Below are 21,607 nucleotides of genomic sequence, written 5' to 3' on the forward strand. Positions count from 1 at the left end.
TCCCACTGTAATGTTATGTTGGCCTTACTGTGAATCCAATACTGGGAACACTGGCAAAATTGAGCCTAACCAGTATTATACGATCAACTATACATACACAGAGTATTTTAAAAAGTTTGCACTGCATAATTCAGCAGCAATGTTTCCAGAAAAGTTAGAAAAAAAAAACCAAACAAACCAACCAACCCATACAAGATATAAACAATGTTTGAAGGGAGTCTTTTCTTATTTAATGTAACTCAGGAAAGAAAATAAAAATATGTCCGAAGAGGACATGGAAACTTATTTGGCCTTGACTACTGAGCAGGGGCGCAGAAAGGTAAGTTAGAAGAATTATGCTTCTGCTTCCCTTGCCATTTGCAGTCCTTTCCACTCTTCACTGCCAGTCACTCAGCTGAATTACCCTCCAAACCAACGTTTTTCTACACCTTCTGCCCCAGCCAAACCTAATTAGACCGGGGGTGAAGAACAAGGGATCTCATTCCTATGAGCAATACAGAAAGGAGAAAGGTGTGATCACAACACTCTTTGGCAGTTACCTGGTCGAGAGGTATTGCCTAGGCACTGGAGGTGTGTGTGGAGTTACAGGTATACATTTAGACAAAATATTTCACAGATTTTTACCATCCTAATGAATTTCCTAATTTTTGCTACTGAACAGAAGCAAGGGTATCTTCAGTTAAAGGTATTTCATGTTGATAGAAAGTGACAGATTATGGAGGTCTGGACTTACAGACCAGTGTATCTAATAGGTATACTTAAAGTACCTTTAAAATTTCCCAGGTAAAGCAAACTGAAACACCTCCTTGAAAAGGTGACCATAACAAATGTAGAAGATTAGATTAATACAAAACCATACTTTAAACATTATCCTATAGTTCAGGAAAATGTTCAAGGATATGATTTTAAGAGAAGTTAACTGTGTCCAGATTTTCAGTAACCTAAACTGGAAACTTTTAGCAATTAATTAATTAGTTTTTTTTAGAATAGTCATATATGAGAGATAGTAAAATAAAAACTTTTAAAAAATCACTTACCATTTGTCAAGCGGTCAAACAAGAAAATGTCAAAATCCCACATTCCCACTTTGGATAGCATATGCTAGAAAAAACAAATATGAAAAGGCAAATGACTGGTATGTCAAACTAAAGCAAATTTAAATTATTATTCCACATTAATCCATCACTGGATTGATTGCTGCAGCTTTAAAGTTTTGTTTGGGAAAGCTATAGAGACGTATTTGAAATATCAGACATCAAGAACCAAATTTAGCTACACTGTATAGAATACCATTTGCACTTTAACTGAGGAGGTTTCGAACTTGACACTAAAAATACCTTCTAAATGGAGCTCAAAACATGGAATAATATAAAACAAAATATTATGAAAACATTCCCTTCTACTGCAGAACTTTTTTATTGTCCTTTCATGTCCCCAAATCAATTCAGTACAAATTCTCTTAGGTTTTTATTACAGTAAAACACAATCTTAGCTCTTATGGTGAATATGAATTACATTTTGCTAAACAAACCAATACACAGGAATAGCTTTTATAAACTTAGGCACAGTGCTTCTGTGAAGCCCGCTAAGCCACAAAAAGAATCTATCATTACCACCATACCCAGTGTTTTTACAGCTACATCAGTTCAGTCAAGAGACTGAGTCTGGACTAACTGTATGACCTACAATGGCATATGTGTGAATGAAATGTGTGTTCACTCCCCTTAGTTAGTCTGTATTCAAACCAGTTCTCGATTCTTAATTACTTTCCAACACCCAGCACGTAATCTTCTCTTGCAGAGAATAAAAATTGCCTAGGCACATGATCCCAATGCCACCAGTTGTGCAACTTTTGTTAGAAAATATCAGCCAAAGCAAGTATAAGAGCTGCAAAATAAGAGAATTATATTTTGATTATTGTGAAGTTCTTTGTAGTGAATGTTCCCTGCTTCCTAGCCTTTGCTAGGAAGAGCTATTGTGAGTTGCCTAATAGCTGCTCCATACCAGTTGAGAGACAGCTGTCTTTTTTCAAGCGGATGAACTAAATCCTGTATCGAGGCTACACTTACTTCAATCAGTAACTCAGCCAGGGATCCTTCATCCTTTAATAAATCCAGATTATAATTTCAGTTGACAGAATCTGAAAATGCTGAATGGACTTAGACATTTTCTCGTTGCTTTGAGACTAAGCCTTTAAAGCTGTAACCATAAAAGAGGAATGGACAGTCTGTTTGCTGTGAGGCAGGCAAATAACGTGGGTCATTTAAGAAAGATCAGCCATACATTGCTTTATCTGAAGACTGAAACAAAACTGCCACTCTCTGGAATATTAGTAAAGGAAATGGAGATCTGGAGACCCGTCTTACCCTTGCTTGCCCAAGGTAGTCCTCATCCAGTAGGTACAGAGAGGCTTGTGGTACAATTCCACGCAGTAACCGGGACGCATGGAAATACCTCTGGAAACTTAACAGTCTTTTCACTTTTTTCTTGGTGCCAATTTCCCCTGAGAGCGTAGTATCTGTGAAAACCAATCAGTATAGAAACCATGAAACCCAAGATGAAGGATGACATTCTCAATTATTTAATAAGAGAAATAGCAAAAACCTTAAAATAATGATACAAAAAACATAGAGTTCACGCTTCTTGCCAATCCACATGAAGGAGCAGTATTCAAATCCCTATACTTCAGCATAATACATGTGTTCATTTCAGAAAGGAAATACGTTCCAGTAAAAGAGTACTAATGTAGGACTTGGAAGATCTGAGTTCAGTACACTGCCTGCCACAGACTTTAATGTGATCCAGACTGTCACTGGGGAGGGGTGATATATAAATCACAGAGGGGGGTGATACATATATATCTAGAGACAGCCTAAATGACTAGGCAGAGTTAGGTATGGGAAAGCTGCTCTTACTCTTCTGTGCCTCTGTTCCCTAACTGTACATACAATTGAAAATAGCATTACCTTGCTACCTCACAGGAATGTCACTGGAATATATATTCAAATTGCATAGCACTAGCATACAAGGTGATCTTGGATATAAAACCAAGACAGGGACACCAAAAGAGACCTCAAAATAGAGTTTGAAAGCACAACTGTATGACCCACTTTTGGAAAATGAGAGAAAAGAGAGAAAGAAGTAAGAATAGGTTAATAATCCTATTGTATTGTCTGCTGTCCTTCCTACATATTAAGGCAAATTATAAATGAAGACAATATTTTAGTTCTACAATTAGGAAAGCAAGTATATTCAGGCAATACATACATTTCTGCTTACACAACAGAATATGTTCGTTTCACTCAGTACCAGGATAATTCTAATTCCCTAATGCTGTATTAGGAGATTTTCATATAGGGCTAAATGTGACACAAAAACCAAGGCAGTTTTTATACAGTGATTAAATCAGTAATTAAAGTAATTAAATTACCTTATTGTTAGTAAGAAAAATATGCAGGCTTCCTAAAACTGATAATGACTTAGGTAATTTCATTTGAACTTTTAACAGAACCTTGTACAGTCGTGATGTTTTCATTTTGCAGTCTGGTATAAGTTTTGGAAAAAGCAAAGACAGAAACTGGACATTCAGTTCAAAGGCATTAAGATTCAACACAGTTTTATTTGTAAGAGGAACCTTGTAAGAAACTGAAGATTAAGATTCCTTCTAGGGAACAGTAATGATTGCTTGAGATGAGAAGCTGCATAGCAATTAACTGGATTTCAGGTTTAAATAAGAGCTCAGGAAAAATATCCATGGACTGAAGATGACTCTCTCTATTCTGCTATTTCTTTTTATGAAAAAATGCTGAGCATTTTTGTTCTGCTGTGAAACTAAAATATGACTTTGTATGCTGTTTTATGAGTATTATTATTCTGAGAGGTTTTTCAGAGAAGTCATTAAGGTTTTTTTGGATGATAGATGGTTCTAACATGTCCAACAGCAGATGTGTGAGCACCTTCCGGAGCAAGTTTCTTCCTTAAGTAATCCAACAACTATTGAGTGACACAAAGTCAGTAACAACAACAAAAAATACATACTTACACACTGAGTATCAATAATTAATATATTTAGTTACACCTGTAAGTCTCACCCTTCTCCTGGGCAGCCCAAACACCCCACTGAGTTTTAATATATAAAAGCACAAAACAATTTTACTGTAACTTGACAAGCCATGTGTTTTCAAGAATGCAAACAGTAACAATGTCACTACTGTACCAGCCTGAAGGTTAGATTTTCATTTATGGTGTGCCAGCACCTGCCTTAATTCTCTCACACATTTTAAAAGCTGGTACAATTTCATGGCCTGTTGAAGGAGTGACTAATGTAGGTGCTAACAGTTACCCAGTGACAGCGACATGTGGAGGAACTGGTAGACTTGTTTTCACATTTCATTTATATAGTGCTGCTAAGAAGTGGCTGACATTCAGTTTAATTCCTCGATAACAAAACACTCTCAAAATTAATTCACTTTTTAAACTTGTGTCAGCTGTTTCTTGACTTCCCAACTCTGCTAACTCCATCTTTGCCCCCAAACTGTCACTGCTTTCAAGTGACAAGTTTAAATTTTAAAGTACAGAAAACTTCCCTTTTGTACGTTAAAAATGAGTAGTTGTTCCAACTAATTTTTTATCTAAGTTAATATCTGTTTTTTTCAGTTTAAGACAGATGACTGAAATTACCACCTATGTTCCCTAAACTGTCTAAAATTCACACGTAGAGTTGCTGTGGATGATCTGAAGGTCAAAGTTTGGCCCAAGTCCCAACAAGCAGCCACACGTTGGATTATGAAGTGGTTATTTTATCTTTTGGATTACCAGATTATTTCAGTAGCACAAATAATTAACCAAACCACAAACACATCAGGTAGAAATAAGTAATTTGTTGTTGTGAAACATATTTTCTGAATTGAACCATCAAACTTGTTGCCACTGCTTTGTCACATTGCTCTGTATGGTTGTCACAGGTCTCAACTGAAATTTCATCATCGGCAGATAGCGCCTCTGAAACATGACTTGCTGCTTCAGATGAGCACTGTATTGCGATATATTATGCAAAAAAGATTTCCCAACAATAATCTGTTTCATTCATAAGTGAAGGAGTTCATAATACTGATAAAGAACAGTAGGAAAGGTATTTGCAAAATTGGGCTTTTGACAGAACAGCCCAAATCCCACACTGCAGGCTATCCACATGCAAACTCTGGATGTTGACTTAAAGGGTATCATGTTAAAATCACATCTGTTGGGTCATTTCAGTAATAGTTGATTTGTCTATGAATCACAGGACTTATCAGATGATTGCTATGACCCACTGTCGTGGTTTAACCCCAGCCAGCAACTAAGCACCACGCAGCCGCTCACTCACTCCCCCTCCCATCCAGTGGGATGGGGGAGAAAATCAGGAAAAGAAGTAAAACTCCTGGGTTGAGATAAGAATGGGTTAATAGAACAGAAAAGAAGAAACTAGTAATGATAATGATAACACTAATAAAATGACAACAGTAGTAATAAAAGGATTGGAATGTACAAATGATGCACAGGGCAATTGCTCACCACCCGCCGACCGACACCCAGCCAGTCCCCGAGCGGCGATTCCCCCCCCCCCTTCCCCGTTCCTAAACTAGATGGGACGTCACATGCTATGGAATACACTGTTGGCCAGTTTGGGTCAGGTGCCCTGACTGGCCATGAGAAGCTGAAAAATCCTTGACTCTAGTCTAAACACTACTGAGCAACAACTGAAAACATCAGTGTTATCAACATTCTTCTCATACTGAACTCAAAACATAGCACCATACCAGCCACTAGGAAGACAGTTAACTCCATCCCAGCTGAAACCAGGACACCCACAACAGACTACTATGCCATCTACAATAATGTACCTTATTATGATGGTGTCTTGCATAAAATTGGAGTAAGACTCTTCCCCTCTCGGAGCACAACACTCCCCAAACTATTATAATCTCATCAGCATTTTCTCTTTCCCCTCCCAAGATCAGTGTCAAACAAAAAAGAAAAGCACAGCCATATGAAGTTGAAATAAAAAGGATGATTAAAAGAGCAGAAGGTGAAGCAGCTGAGAATGAATGCCTAAATTCTGTCCTCAGCTCAGCAACTGCACCTGAATCTCCCAGCAGCGAAGAGCCATTCCTAGCATATGGGATCCACCAGCTGACACAGATCAGGATGCAGTTTTAAGATGAAATTAAGGGTTTACATGAATGACTTCTAGTAACACACAGAACATACCACTTCTTTATTGACAACTGTAAATTTCAATTTAAATTGTAAATATAAAATTTCACTGATGACACCGGATCTAAGTCATACAGTGACATTGAAACATACAGAGTTATTGATAGCTATTTCTAATTAGGTTAAATTGAATTACGAGTAAATGAATCAAAAATATTACAGATATCACTGAACTTCAACTGCAGAACTTTGGGTACTAAAACATATGCTATATTATCTAGTTAAAGAACACAAGCTGCAAGGCTCACATGGGATTTAGTAATTATGTGCAATTTTGAAATGAATGTGAAAGACAAACAAGAATGTCTTTTGTTTATACCCATAAAACTTCCCTTGAGAACTGTGTTTATCTTTAATCACTGTAGCAACTTCTGAATGTTTTGTCTACCTAAAAAAAGCATCATCTGTATCTCTTAGAAGATGCCCATTCTCATATCCTGTTGGAGTTACTGCCTAGCACAGTGGGTGGAGAAACCCTTCTCTGTATACTGAACAAAGTTATTGCATGAATTACATAGACATATTGTATGAATTACATACATATTTACAGAAGTGTCAGTATAGGCACTCCTCACGAAGCTTAACTTCTGCCTTCAAAAACACAGGCGGCCTGAGCTGACAGCATACCTCCTGATGTGTTTTTAGCAGGCAGCAAAAGTGGTTGCATTTTTCTTTAGGCAATTCTATAGCCACATCACATATACACACTATCAGACCATGGATGATGTCTGGATACTGCACATGGCCCTCAAGAGGTTAATAAGCTACAGGAATCAATGGTTGCCTTCTCTCCCCTAACAAAGTTCCTCCAGTTACACAGATCTGCTCGCCTGAACATGATCTACAGCTCGCTACACCCCAACCTCTGTTATTTCAGGGAAAGAGGTTTCCTGCACTAGGAACTGCTACCAGTTTTCTTTCAGATTTCTTTCACATTGCTACGCTAGCACGTGCCCACAGGCAGCATGAATATAAAAATGATGGAGGTTATGTTAACAATGGTTAACATCCAGAAACGATCACATAAATCAAATGTGCACAAGGATGTACTTAACTCTGCACCAGACATTCATTACATTGTTATTGTTCTTACAAAGTAAACAAACTTGGTTATGCATTCAAATAAGGCCTCTGCATTTTCCTTCACAGTATCGCCTTTTTTTTATTTTATTGCACCTCAGCGTACAATAAAAACAGGTCATTCAGCAGCATGAGTGGATAACTACAGGTTCATTAATTTTCAAAAGCTAACTGATTGAGGAGCAGAAAATGTTTTTCCTCTTCTTTCCAAAAAGATGTAGAATAAATCAGGTCGTCAAGCACCTGCCTCTGAGTCATATGGTTTATAATATCCTTTCCCCCGTTCCAAGGATGCAAAGACATTCTGTACTCAGCCACTGCTTCTACAACTGTATGCCTGAAGAGTCAGGCAGGATTGGTAGAAAAGTGCTGGAATATCTGGAAGAGAGGATGAGAGGATCAGACCTGCAATTTACTATATCTGGACAGTTTGCAAACAGCAAGGACTCTGGGAAACAATTTGCCTCTGGTCCTGTACGTTATGGAGGTAATTTCCTGCACTGCTTCCTGGCTTGACAGCTGATTAGAATGCTTTTATTTGAGAGCCCAAGAGATATGTAATTGACTTATGAGGAATAATTGGTGTTTGTCCATTTTTTTGTGTGTCAAATCATGCCAGGCATTTAGATCACCTTTACTGACGTTTTGTTTGGCATACTCATTGCATGACCTGGTTGCTAAATTTTTTGTATAAAGAAGAGTGCATAGCACTGATGATAGAAAAAAATTGCTGTGCCTTCTTAATATCTTCTTCTTACATTATGGATTTATCATATTATCCAAAAGACAACAGCAGCATGAGTAGGGACAGCTGAACTAACACAGGTAATCTAAAAATTAATTTCAAACTTAATACTTCAAACTTGAATTTTGGAGAAGGCACTCCTAAACTAGAAGAACAGATAACCTCTTCTCTCTGCACTGTCTAGGCTTTCCCATTACCTTGCACCTTGCAGTCCAAAAACCCTTCAGAAAGGAAACACTGCAGTTTTCAAGAAAGGCCTGAAAGCACACAAAGCACCAGAAACCTATATAAAAGGATTGTTGCTTGAAAGCTTTCAGTCTAGTGTAGAAGGACCCAGTTGTACTTCTCAATCTTCTGCGGCTGGTGTGAGAAACTGACAAACAGGTTTGATTCAAAAATAGTAAGATTGTGTCAGTTTTATCATCTGAATATACACTGGTCACTGCAACTAAGTCCACAGAGCTGAACACCTTGCACTATATCACATCTACAGATATCTTGTAAATGTAGAAATCCTCATGAGACTTCCTCAAACTACATGGGAATCCAAAAAGGTTGTGTTATAAACATTTTGTTCTTACTTGCTTCTGTAATGTCTAAAAATTCTTTGTTCCCTGACTTCTGATAAAATTCATAGACGTCAAGTGCTTTCTGTCAGCTGTCATGGTTCATATGTGTTACAACTGTATTATTTCTCTTTAAATGGGTAAACATATTTTTTCAATTAGGAAGAGGCTGTGGGAAAGAGAGGGGGACTCTGAACACATCAGAGAAAAGCAGAAAATTAGAAGAAGTAAAACAAAAGATCTTTAAAATTTCCCACTTTGAGTCAAGATTCCATTCTTCAACCACCTGCACAAGTGCACAAAATCCATGCAGAGCACTGTTTACAGAGAAGGTGTTCATGTACTCCTTTGGCTAATATAGTTAATATAGTGTGAGAGGTTCTGGGACACCAACTTTCTAGGTAACCTTGCTGTGGGGTTTCCTCTTTTTTGATGGCTTGTAACAGCTCAGCTTCCAAATCATAAAGTTCCTGCACAATTGTTGGCAACTTGAAGAATACTAGTCATGCAGTTTCCCTCCCATCCCAAAATATATTCCTTTTGATACTCTTTGAAAGTGACTACAGAACTAAAGAATTATGCAGGTTGTCCCACTTATATACCGAGTTAGCCCATTACACCAAGTTCTGGAGAAACTAGAGTTTCAAAGACCAGTTAGGTAACAGAACATTAGCCTTAATAACAGGAAGAAGAATAGATTAAATCCAAATTTAAGGTGAATTTAGATGTGTTTCTCTATACAATTTGCAGCCTTTATTGAGGTCATCAATCATCTTTATGTAAACAAACATCTTGGCATCTTTTATTAAGCCTCCTACAAGTTCTTAGGAAACAGCATGTTGTGTTCCGTTTCACCACAAAGTCGTTATCATTACAATATGAACCTTCACTTTGCCACTTCAATCTTCATACAGCAGCACAGTCAGGACCTTTTTTTCATAAAACTGCAAATGTTCTATAGCTGATTATAGTTTCTCCAACAGGAAATGGTAGATCCCCTCCCCCTTCACTCCCCTTGAGAAAAAGCAACATAATCTGTAATAACAGCAAGCCTAACTTTCATTTATCATCTTAATGATCCCTTCTCCTTGTTCTTTCTTTTCCTCTGGTCATTTGGAAAGTATCCTCAGTGTTATCTTCAGTACACCCTTTCCCTTTTCTAATCAGGGAAAAGAAGGTGGGGTGGCAGAACGGGTCACGCATCATTTGGAAACTTTTAAAGGGACATTCTCAGCTGAACTGAATCCCAAATCTGTATTAAAAAAATAAGTTACAAACCTGTATAATCAGGTCAGCGTTCACTGAGATTTTGTGTGTGAAGCACACCTAGTTTTTTGTTTGCTCTGCTTGCTTTCATGAGTTCTCCTGAAACATTCATAACCCAAACTGCAGCATTTTGTTAGCATATGAGAGCATGTGCATCAATCAGTTTTACATTCTGGCTTTCACTTTTTACAAATGTAGTGTAAAAGCTAAACAAGGAGCATGAATGTCAGGAAGGAGAATATACTTTTCAAGCTACCTTGATATTAAATTTTGCAGATAACAACTCTTTAAAACACTTAAAAATCCAAACAACACCCCAAACAAAAAAAAACTTGCTGTTATTTGATGAAAAGGGGGAACCAGACTGATTTCCAATGACAGGAAGAATTTTTTAATATAGTGAACTGTTACTAAAAAACAGAACAATCTTTGTGCTGAAACATTATTAAGAGAATCCCAATTCCTCTTCCTTGAATAGGTAACCAAAAGCAAGGCCATAGGCTGACTTCAGTTCTGAAAATGTTCTTCCCATTCAAACCAGACACAAGCTAACCAGATTAAGAAGCCTGTGTGCCTTTGGGATGTTGATGAGTATCTTTTGGATGTGCTTATCCATGAGGAACTAAGGGAGGTATTATGTAGAAATGATGCAGACCTCATAAGATCTTTCCCTTTCTAATTTAATAACCATCTGGAACTTTGGATTCATCTCCATGGGCTGGCTTGGGATCCGAGTAATCCAATCAGCCCTTGAAACTTCCTCACAAGACCTTTAGTGTCCTAATTTAACCTGGGTCAGAAATATCTAAAAAGGCATCTCTCACTCCCACTTGTTTTTCTAGCCAAAGGCAACAAAACAAGACAGTTAACCAAACTCTTTTTAACCTCACTCATTTGGGTTCAGGTTACTTGATGGTTTAGTTTTGGGTTGGTGGCTGTGGTTAAGTTTTATTTTCCCTGGAGATGGGCCCTACCTGAAAGCCCTGGAGTGTTCAAAATCCAAAACCAAAAATGAATGTAAATTTTGCAAATGGACCTTTCCGTAGGCAGGCAGAAACCACAGATTCAAATGTCCACAGACTTTGGTTCTTTGAGATGAAGACTTTTTCATGAGTTCCTATCTTCCCTTACTAACCCTGACAACACTCTTCATTTCTGTAGTACCTAATTTATCACATGCCTGCAAAGCATCACTTTATTTGCAAACAAACTGAAAGCCAGAGTATTTTGCTTGACTCAAATCAGACAGCAAATCAAGGACAGAGACTGAATGGTACCTAATATCATTGTTTATCACCATCTGGCACTAAAAATATATCACCTATACTAACTTAATTTGCTAAGCTAAGCTTAAAGCAGGTGGGGTTCTTTTGCACTCAACTTCTGCCTGCATGACAATACCAAGATCCTTGGTAATACCCAGATATACCTTTGGAGTGTCTAGAAACATGTTTTGACCTTTTAGATAGTCTCAGATCCCACTCTTATGTTCCTGTTGTGCAAGGTGTAAGGAAACAGAAATCTCTTTGGGTAACACCATTTTGGTACAGACACTCCACTTTGCAGGTCACATGCTACATCCTTTCCCTTTCCTTGTTATCCCTCCTAGATCAATATATAAAGAAGTGAATTCTGTCAGACACTGGGATACTGTGGATGGCTTACTGAAAACAGGTGGGTGCAAGGTAACGAAAACAATGGTATGACTGATACTGTGACAAAAACAAAGTGCCCCTAATGAAGAATTTTTCAGAAAAAGTTAAAAATGCAAGCAGAAACAATTTTAATCATATTACTTCATGACAGACGTATTTAAATATAGTCAAGTAGAGGCTAATAATTTTGTCATTTGCAAGCAAAAATTCAATCCAGAGAAAAGCTTAGCATAAACAAGGTGGGAACTGGAGAATCACTGTTTTAGTCTTAAGGATCTCCTTGTCTTCTGACTTAAAGCTTGACAAGCAAATTTGTAAATAAAAGGTTACTCATCTCATATGTAAACTACGTTATTTTGTTACTCTACTTAATTTCACCTGGCAGTAAAACAAAGTATCTAACATAATTGGAGCAGGGTGAGGTCTTCTTGGTTATTGCTGCATGCTTACCTACAATTCTAGATTTATCACAAGGAATTCCCTCAAACTTTTGGTTAATGCAATGAAGAAATGTACCATCACAGTCACCAGCACAGCTCATCAGGAGATAATGAAATCTAGTTTAATCAGTACTGGTGGGATCTGGTTCAATGATTCACTGAGCAACTTTGTCAATCAGAGAACTAAATTACTGCTGCCTTACCCTATAGTCCTTTATTTCTCAAATCCAAACCACGCTTTGCTAAAGAAAATTGGATCAAGTTATTTTTCACTGCAGCAATGTTTCAAATTCTAACCTACTACCCTGCAAATATTCAGTTTAACTCCTTTTCTGCCCTGTGAACACAAAAAGGTTCATTTAATTCACAGAAATGCAAAAGTGCCAATAAACTGCCATCATTGATTTCAACCTGCATTATGTTCAGTTACAAGCTAGAGCTACCAAGTTCAGAGTCAAACTTTCCTAAAATTTGTGAGGTTTGGTTTGGAATCAATCTTACATCATTTATACATCATATTCAGCTGCTCGATGGCACCTAACACTTGCCTATTTCATCCATTTACTCCTTCTGGAGAATAGGTTTCTAATGCTAAGTCTTCTTTTCTTCTGCTGCTCCTATTTTAAGGAATGCCTTATTTGCATGAAGAGAAAACCCTCTCCCCATTTTCCTATAAACCTATAGGGCTGTGCAAAACTTGTATCTTTTAGTTTAGGAGTTTGTAAAATCCGAATATTTGTTCATAAGCACCCTAGTGAACATGGAGCCTCACATCTGCCACGTCCAGCTTATTTTTTTCCGGGGTATATCTGTGGCTATCAGGAGCAGGTGGTGCCCTTGCCTTATTACAACGGGATGGAAAAAAGGATGGTCGGCTTGCTTCCTGGGGGTCTTCACACTGGCCTGGCTAACACGCATTGGATGCCGCAGCTTCCCTGGGGAGAGGATCTGCTAGGTCGCTTCCCCTCAAGCTTCTGGCTCGATACTGTCAACACAAACGAGTATCTGGTTGGCCATGCGGGTCTCCACAAGTTGCAGGGACTGACTCAAGAGACTGAGGCAAACATATGCTCCTTGCAATGCAGAAGCGAGGAGTTCTTGGTGACACAGGGATATTTTACATTCAATTTTGTATTCTGGAGTCATCTTAAGAGTCCTAAAACCCACCAGTGCAACTATGCCTCAAGGAAAACTTGCAACTACGCAAAGACAGGTAGATGCTAAAGTCTTGCATCTCCTCCAGACAGGATCCTGCAAAATCCTCATGGTCCTGACAGCCTGGCACTGACAAGGTGAAATAACACTCACTAACCTTCTATATATTGCAGAGAGGCACCGGAGGAATGTGTAGATGGCATCACAGACGTTAGCTCAAACAGCAAGAAGCCAACATTATTCCTGTTGGCTTTGATGAGGGCTACAGAAGATCCCATTTTCAGAGTGCAGGAAGTTTTCCTATCCAAAAAGACTTAACGGTGTCTTAAGTTACACAGCGGACTTCACTGCAGGGCTCCAGAAAAAACAAAAGATACGGTCTACCCAGTGTTAACCCTTAATATCCCTACTAGGGAAAAATCCACTAGTTTGACTGAATCTGTAAGTTGTTAAAAAAGTTACATTTAAGTAACCTTTAGTCTGACATTAAATAGCAATGCCCTGAATTTTTTTTTTAAATGTCAATTTTCAGAATGAATGTGAACTCTGTTCAAGAATGAGCTTCAGTGTTTTCCCTTACTTTAAAACAAGGGTGGTACTGTTATTTGGAGTAGTATTTCAGATGGTAGAGGGAACAATCACTAAGCTCAGTTTGTCTGAAGCTTAAGTAATGTTAAGAAGATGAGTAATGTTTATGATGCATTTCTTTATAACTTCTGAGGATATTTATGATAAAATTTTCTCTGTCTCATCCCTCCCTTACTGTAACAGCTTTCAGTATACAGCTGCTGCCTGTCAGTTATTGCCCCCGAACAAATGTAACATGGTGCCAAAATTTTACTGCAAGTATAAGTTAGGCACTTTTCAAAAAAGTTTGCAGTAGCGACATTTGTGTGTTTCTTTTTGATAGGCACCATGGTTTTTGCCGTTTATATGGTATGCACAGCAGAAATGGATTTCACAGATAGATTTATATGAACAAATAATAGAAAAGTCTATTTACTTCCTGGCAAAACACATGTCTGTGTGCTCTGACACTGAGCATCTTCATTTACCTGTAGATCACCGAGTGAGCGAGGCCCAGTGCACTTGCCATCTACAAAATTAGTAGTCAAGTGCCTAGAAATCTCACTTCATTTTGCACTGAAAAATTAAGCCAACACCACTCCCTAGGCAGAAAGCAGTAAATACATAAAAACCTGAAAATAACAGGAAATCCAAAATCAGGATCACTGGTTCTCCTTACACAGAGATCATGACTAGCCATAGTGACTTCCTTCAGATTACGGAAAAGCAGTAAAAAGGAGGAGTAAGCCAGAGGTCCCAGGGACAGTGAGCACCGGAACATAAAACCCCAGGTGCCCCACCTCCGTGGGACCAGAGATGCATGCAGACAGAGGCATCGCTTCTAAGTTCAGCAGTTACGGGAGAGGGGTTATGCGGAGTGCCCTGCTCCATGTAGGACCAAAGGCTGAGTATTCACTGGTACATCTCTCACCATGGATCTCTCCCTAGACAGCCCATGGACAGCACCAGCACCTCCCAGAAGCTGGCAGGATCTGAAGGATGGCAGGATTCATGGCAGGGGATAAAAGTAAAAGCCCTATCACCAGAAAAAAGAGCTGAAGAGTTTTTGGTTTCTTTAACCAGGAAAAGGAAAGAACATATGATGAGAATTTTAAATAATGTGTATATATTAAAAAAAAAAAAAAAGCAAGACCTATTAATTTCTATTATTTTAGTCACACTCAAATGTGAATATATATTCACTTCTACTTCATGAGTGAAAAGAAGTTTTATTTTGCCTCAGTCTTTTAAGGGCATCAACAGTAATATTTCCAGCTAGTATAGAACAGGTTTTTCTTCACATTTTTCATCGGCAAGCCAGGACTAAATTATCCTCAGAGCTCTGCTCAACCAGTATGTTATTCCCTTTGTCCTGGGAAAACTGCTGGACCCATCTTACCCCTCGTGTCTTTCCACCTCAGCCATAGCAAGCACGCTCATGGACTTAGGACCTAAAAGACACCTTTTATTGGCAAGACTGAAAGCAAGCACTTTGCCAGGCAGCGGTAACTTTGCCAGCTTGGGTGAATGCAGCCGATCAGAGCCCAAGTCCTCCCCTTCCTATTTGCCCCTCTTTTCTCCTGACCCCCAGCCAGACCTCACCCTTTGTGGCTGGGCTTCTCCCCAAACTCCCTGCCACCTACCTCCCTTCCCCATGCACTTGGGTAAGCAGTTACAAAAAGGAGACATAAAACTTTGGTTTGATAATTGCTTTTTAATGAAAAGCATAATCGCTAGAATCTTAAAAGTGTCATCACTAAACAAACTGTTGAAGTTTCGGTCTGTTTTGACGAAGACGGTGAATAACTTTTGTTCAAAGGCTACACGGAGTGGTCTGTGCAGTACACAAGGACACATCGAGATCTGCCTGTGTCTTGAACACTGGAGTTAACACAGCATCCAGACTGAATGCTACAGAGCCCAAGACTAGGTGCTCTCTGTCTTTTTATTTTATTTTAATTTATTTTTTACACACTGGTTAATGGGTCTGCATCAGTATAGAGAATCCATCAGGTGAAAAAAATCCAACAGGATCGCTTTTTTTTTTCTTTCAGATTTGCCCTCCTTTATTTACAACAGTGGCAAAATAACTTCAATCAAAATGAGGTTAAGATTATTTTTAACAGATGTTCACTGCTGGCCTGACCCAAAATCCATTGACGTCAATGAGAAGACTCCATGGGGCTTTGGATTGGGTTCTAATTGTTGGAAAAATTAATGTTATTGTAAACCACTGGTCAGTGCTGTCACATGCTCCTCTTCTGTGCCAATTCTATATGACCGGATAACAGACTCACATAAATCTGTTCCAACTGTTGGCTAAGAGGCTAAAGGACACAGAGGTTTATCTTTTTAATTCTGAAGCACCTCCTGTCCCCTCCAGCACATCCCATGGCACTACTGTATTTACTTGACAGACTCAGCATTATGGACAGTATTCATACAATCAAAACATTTCACAGTCAAACACTGGGTGGGAATAACAGAATTATTAATGCTGACTGTGTGAAGACAGCTGAACTACAGATATGTATGAAATGAGATAGTTTGGTTTGTATACTTTCAATACAGATTTTTTTTTTTTTAATGCAGACCTGAAGGAAGGGTTGCACTTACTGTTAAGAAGACGGAAGTCTATAAACGGGTAGGAGCCACGGCGCTCGGAGAGAACCCCTGTCTGACCTCTCACCCGTGCATCTCCTGCAAAACACAAAATCCCCAGAGATGTTAGAAGGGGCAGCTGCCTTTCTCTGCTCTTTAGATCTAGATCTATTTTCTATTCAGAGTGATGACGTTACGCTCCTCTAGTGGGAAAACTAAGGTCCAAAAAATCATCTCCCATGACATCCCTGGGTAATTGGGTAAAGCAGTACAGCTGATCCTCTTATCAGAACAAAGGCACAAAATCCCCTCGTGTTTATCGTATTGAACAGCTTCTTGCCCAGTAAGTAGACTCTCACTGCTTCAAGAGTAGTCCATTATTTGCCCAGACAAGACCAGTTGGATTCTGACTGTCATGGCATCACACACAAAGGTCTCAACCTTGGACTAGGCTCACAGTCCAACTGACCTCCAAAGCTGTGGGACTGGTCTCAAAATCATGAGCTGATGAAAAAAACCCCAAACAAAATAGGAACTTTTTTTTTTAAGGTGGTTTTTTTTGTTTGTTTTTGGTTTACTTTCTGCTCTTTAAGCACTCTGGAAAATGTCAGCCCTCTCCTCAAACACTGAAGCTGCTTTATGTAAGTGAAACCTGATGTTCTTAGATAAGCATTACTCCAGAGCTTTAGGATGTATATTTAAATACCTTAAAGTGACAACACAATACTAAGAATTAGTATCGCTGTGTAATTCACATTGATTAGTACCTGACTTACCATGTAATACTGATGAAATAGGCAAAACTCATTTAAGGAGAAAAATGCTACTCAGGATGAGTAAGAGTTACAAAACCTCTCCCCAAGTAGATAGGAAGTAGTCGGAAGCAGATGCCACTTTTATATTTCCATAACCTTACATAACTTGTACTGTAATGTAATCGTTTCTTTGTAGGCAAATAACAAGACCAAAATATTAAAATTTCCTAACTAAGATTAAGTTTGGAGATTTTGGAGGTTCAGGTTAGAGTACGCCAGTTCTTCACAATATCAATTCCTCTTCTACAGAAGCACAGGCCATCGTGTTGAAAGCATACCCACTGCACTTCCTCAGACAGCTCACATGGTAGGCCTCTCAAAGTTTGCAATAGAATGATGAATTATTAGTTTGAATTGTGCTTCCTCTGGGATACGAATATAGCATCTGACTAATCTAAACAAAAATAATTCAAGAATTTGGCTGCTAGTGCTAGCTTCTACTGCTTGTGTTTAAAACCAAGAAAACATCTTGCAGCATAAAAGAAGGACCTAGTTAGATGCTGTTATTTTTTTCTATCTAATGTTCACTTAAAATGTGCTTACAATTATGTTTAAGGGAAGAAAGCCAAGGAGACTTATTAAGTTAAATATTCGAGGTGGAGAAAAACTTCCGTGCCCTCTAGGGGTCCTTAGAGGTACGAAAGACACAGGAGCGCGCACTCAAATTAAGAATATTTCAAACACAGTCACTTTTGATTATAAATATAAATCTATTTTCTCTCATCCTTACTTTCACTTTGCTTTTTTGTTTCCAGGGACAGAACATGCGTTCCCTGTACTCAGCTCCTGCTTGCCAACCGTTCACTCTAAGGAACCAGCCCAAAACAGCTCAAGCTGTTGTTGACCCCACTTACCCCTCCTGACAGCAGGGGCAGGAGGTGCAAACCTCTGCCTGCTCTTCAGCTGTTGCACTTCAAAGGTATGATAACAGCACGGGTCTACCTTCATCAGCAGTTTAGAATCACGTGCAACTTGTGGCAACAGAGGTATATAAACCTATTCCCCTGCGATCCTTCTGTTAAAGGGCAGAAGGGTGGAGCAAATAGCTGGAGAGTTTGTAATACACCGAAGCAAGATTCATCAGCACCCACGAGTCAGAGCTCATAAGGCAGCACCCAGACTTGAAAGCGTTGCTCTCCACCACAGGTAGACCCATCAGATTGGCCGATTCACGCAGAACGAGTAAGAATGGCAAGCATATGGTACACATTATACAAACCCCCCAAAACCAGACAGGCTTGAGCCTGTCACTAATACAAGCATCAGCAAATTAAGAGCGGGTGTAAATTCGGAGCATGAGCATGCCTTGATTGAGGCTTTTGTTTTTCTGTAGGCACCAATGAATTAACAGGAAACTACAAATAATCCCCTGCATTAACACACTGATAAACGTGTCACTCCTGACTAAATCAACTGGTACTTCAAAAAAAGAGAGCAACTTAAACTCCAAAAATCTGAAAAAAACCCAAGACGTGACACTGCAAACCCAGAAAGATCGATTTTCTTTCTGGACATGAAATAATATATCTATCTATCTGCTCAAGAGAGGTACCACAGTACTAGAGAATAATGAAATCATACACATTTACGTATTGAAAAAATTGCCTAACTCTGATCTTAATAGCATGACCCCAAATTTTGAGGAAGAGATCGCTAAAGGTAGGTAGTCAACTGGAACACAGAAGAAAGCACAATGTGGGCTTACCAAAAGTAGACCATACAAGATAAAACTCGATACTTAATTACCTTGAATAAAATAGCTACCTGTTAGACAAGAGGAAAAAATCAATACTGTAGTGCATTTCAACCATATGCACTTTGTTAAACATATAAGAGAAGGCAAGAGATGAGTACAAAAACTGAAGTCAGAAAAGACTAAAAGTAAGAAGATAACAAGGTGCCCTGAAAGGAAACTTTCGCTTGGGAACAATTACTGCATGATTAGAAGATTCATATTGGGAATGATCTTCAAACTTTTTATTGATGATCTTGACACAGAATTAGGAGAGCACTAGTGAGACTTGCTGATAACACAAAGCTGGGAGATACCAGGTATATACAGCTACAGTTTTTAAAAATAAAGTTCACTGCTACTGTCACCTTCTGCTCAACTGCACCGCCTCAACTGCTTTATGGCCCAGCTACCTGCAGCTTCCACTTTCATTTTACTGCTAGTCCAGCCTCCTCTCATGGTGCTGCTGCTGTCTCCCACAGAACTAAAGACTAGCCAGCTCAGACACGTATGTACACTATTCAGGCAAGGTAATTCCAGTAAAGAGAAGGAAAGCAAGGGAGGTATTGATACTATCAGTCAAAGCACACTGTCGATGAGAAGGCTGAATTCCTCCTGGAAAAAGTAGAAAGAAGGACCTCTAGGAAGATGATCAGGGCACTGAAGAACCATTTCATAAGAGGAAAATCACCCTGGACTAATGCCCAGCATTGCTAAGCAGCAGAGTGGGAAAAGAACCATTTAGGTGAGCAGAAGAATATCATTCCGAAGGAGGAGATGAAAACAACTGAAGCAGCTGATGGCATGGGCTTTATACATGCTGAAAGACGACCTGAAATACTTAAGGACTTTGCATGATGATCGATAAACTTGCTACCAGCTCTACGTTCTTCAAACTAAGAAAATGTGAATGAGTTTTACTTTACCAGCAAAGCTGAGGGCCTGAAGTCATGGAAAATTACTGATGATTCCGATAGGCTATTTGTGTCATTTTACATTTTTTACAGACAATAAAAGTTTGGGCTGTCTCTAGCACTATCGGAATCTATATGCAGAACAAATCTGCATCCTCGCTGACTTAGTAAAAGCCACTAAAATCCTTATATTCGAGGATTATTAACTTTACCCTCAGGGAAGGCAAGTTTCTGATGAGTCAAAGATGTTATCAAGCAGCTCTACCTCATGAATCTGTTATTTCAAAATACTTTGCCAGGTGCCACCTAGTCTCTTTCTACATCATTAGAGAAAGACTAGTTAAGAAGCGATGGTGGGCTACATCAACCACACCTGCCTTCCTCCATTTTTTCTTGGCTCACTGATTTGGAAAACATTTATATTCTTCCCTATTACTTTTAATTATCTCTAAGTACACTCAACAGAGAGGCTAAAAATAGGGATTGCACCAGATGTACACCATACCAGATGATTTTTACTGTCTGAGAGGCAAGGGTCATTCATGGCAACACACCACTCTCTTTTTCACTCTGACAGAGGACTTTGAGGGTGATTTTCATCAGTCCAACAGACATTTACATCTCTTTGCTCTCCACCTTAAAATCAAGCTAAACAATTGTTCTGACAATTTATGCAATTAGCAGTTTTAGATAAATAATCCTTTTTGGAGCAAAAGGAAGGATTCTGTGGAAACAGGGCAGGAAATTTTGACAGCTCATTGTGTTCCCAAGTGAAACAAGAAGGGTGAAGGGAAACGGCAAGGGTACAGGTTCTCCTTGGCTGCTTTGGGCTGAAGATACAAGGGTGGAACATTTGCAGCCGCAAACACAAAGGGCTGCACCCTTGCCGGAGCCAAGCTGCCACAAGAGCTTCCAGCGGGGACATCTCCCAGGAGCCACCGCGCTCTTGAATTTTACTTTGTCCTCACTAAAACAGAAGAGAAAACAAACCAAACAAACCAAAGCAACCTACATTAGATAACAGGAGCCTGTGTGGCGCATGCTGCGACTGACACGCAGGACAGGTTATAGTCACGGAAAAATCAGATACGGGGCAAGAACCACAGTACTACTGCGGCCACAGCGTCAGCGTGATTTCAAGAAAAAAAATGAAGCAGCTCTTAGCTGCCTGTCACATCTGGAAGAAAGAGCCATCTGCACCGAGGAAAACAACTTCTCCAAGACTTGCCTGAAATGATGTGGGATTCAATTTCACTGAGCAAGCACAACAAATTAGAAGAGAAAACAAGGCCATAGCTGCGACAAAACAACAGAACAGCTTCATGCAGCAGAAGTTAGGACCAGCCACCAAATTATTGATTTTATTTAGTACACAGCTCCATGTGGTAAGTCAGGAATAACACAGCAAATTCACAAGAGGTTACAAGTATTTATTCTAGTCAAGCTTTTTTACAATTTTCATCCAAATATTTCTTAAGCTGACTGTTTTAGGACACATACTGCAGTGGCTGAGTACTTTCCATGGAAAACCGAGTGGCAGTAGTGTAAGGCCTCTCATGGACTCCATGGAGACCCTGGCTCCTTCACTATTTCATTTATGAAAAGGCTTGGGATTTCTGAGATGAAGGAAGATGAGTTGTTGATGTTTTAAGCATCATTCTGGTTTTGGTGGAAACTTTTTCTAAAAGAGGGAAACGTTGTTGTGTAGAAGTAGCAAACTCAGATGAAAAGTTAGGTTAAAAACAAGTCGCAGAATTACTGGAATTATTTTTGATTTGAAGATGTGTAATGCTTGCTCATGGTGATTTGTGCTTGC

At 39.1% G+C, this 21,607-nt stretch overlaps 1 protein-coding gene across 1 annotated transcript in view; it reads right to left on the reverse strand.

Moving 5' to 3' along the window:
- Positions 1-21,607, reverse strand: part of PDE7B (phosphodiesterase 7B) — a 180,744-nt gene that overhangs the window by 19,428 nt on the left and 139,709 nt on the right. The window contains exons 3-5 of the mRNA XM_010574649.1: positions 16,346-16,429; positions 2,367-2,518; positions 1,038-1,101 (exon numbers count right to left, since the gene is read on the reverse strand). Coding sequence (XP_010572951.1) covers positions 1,038-1,101; positions 2,367-2,518; positions 16,346-16,429 — 300 coding nt within the window. The remainder of the gene's footprint in view (positions 1-1,037; positions 1,102-2,366; positions 2,519-16,345; positions 16,430-21,607) is intronic.

This window comes from Haliaeetus leucocephalus, unplaced genomic scaffold, assembly GCF_000737465.1.
Source record: "Haliaeetus leucocephalus isolate CR32 unplaced genomic scaffold, Haliaeetus_leucocephalus-4.0 Scaffold450, whole genome shotgun sequence".
NCBI lineage: Eukaryota > Metazoa > Chordata > Aves > Accipitriformes > Accipitridae > Haliaeetus > Haliaeetus leucocephalus.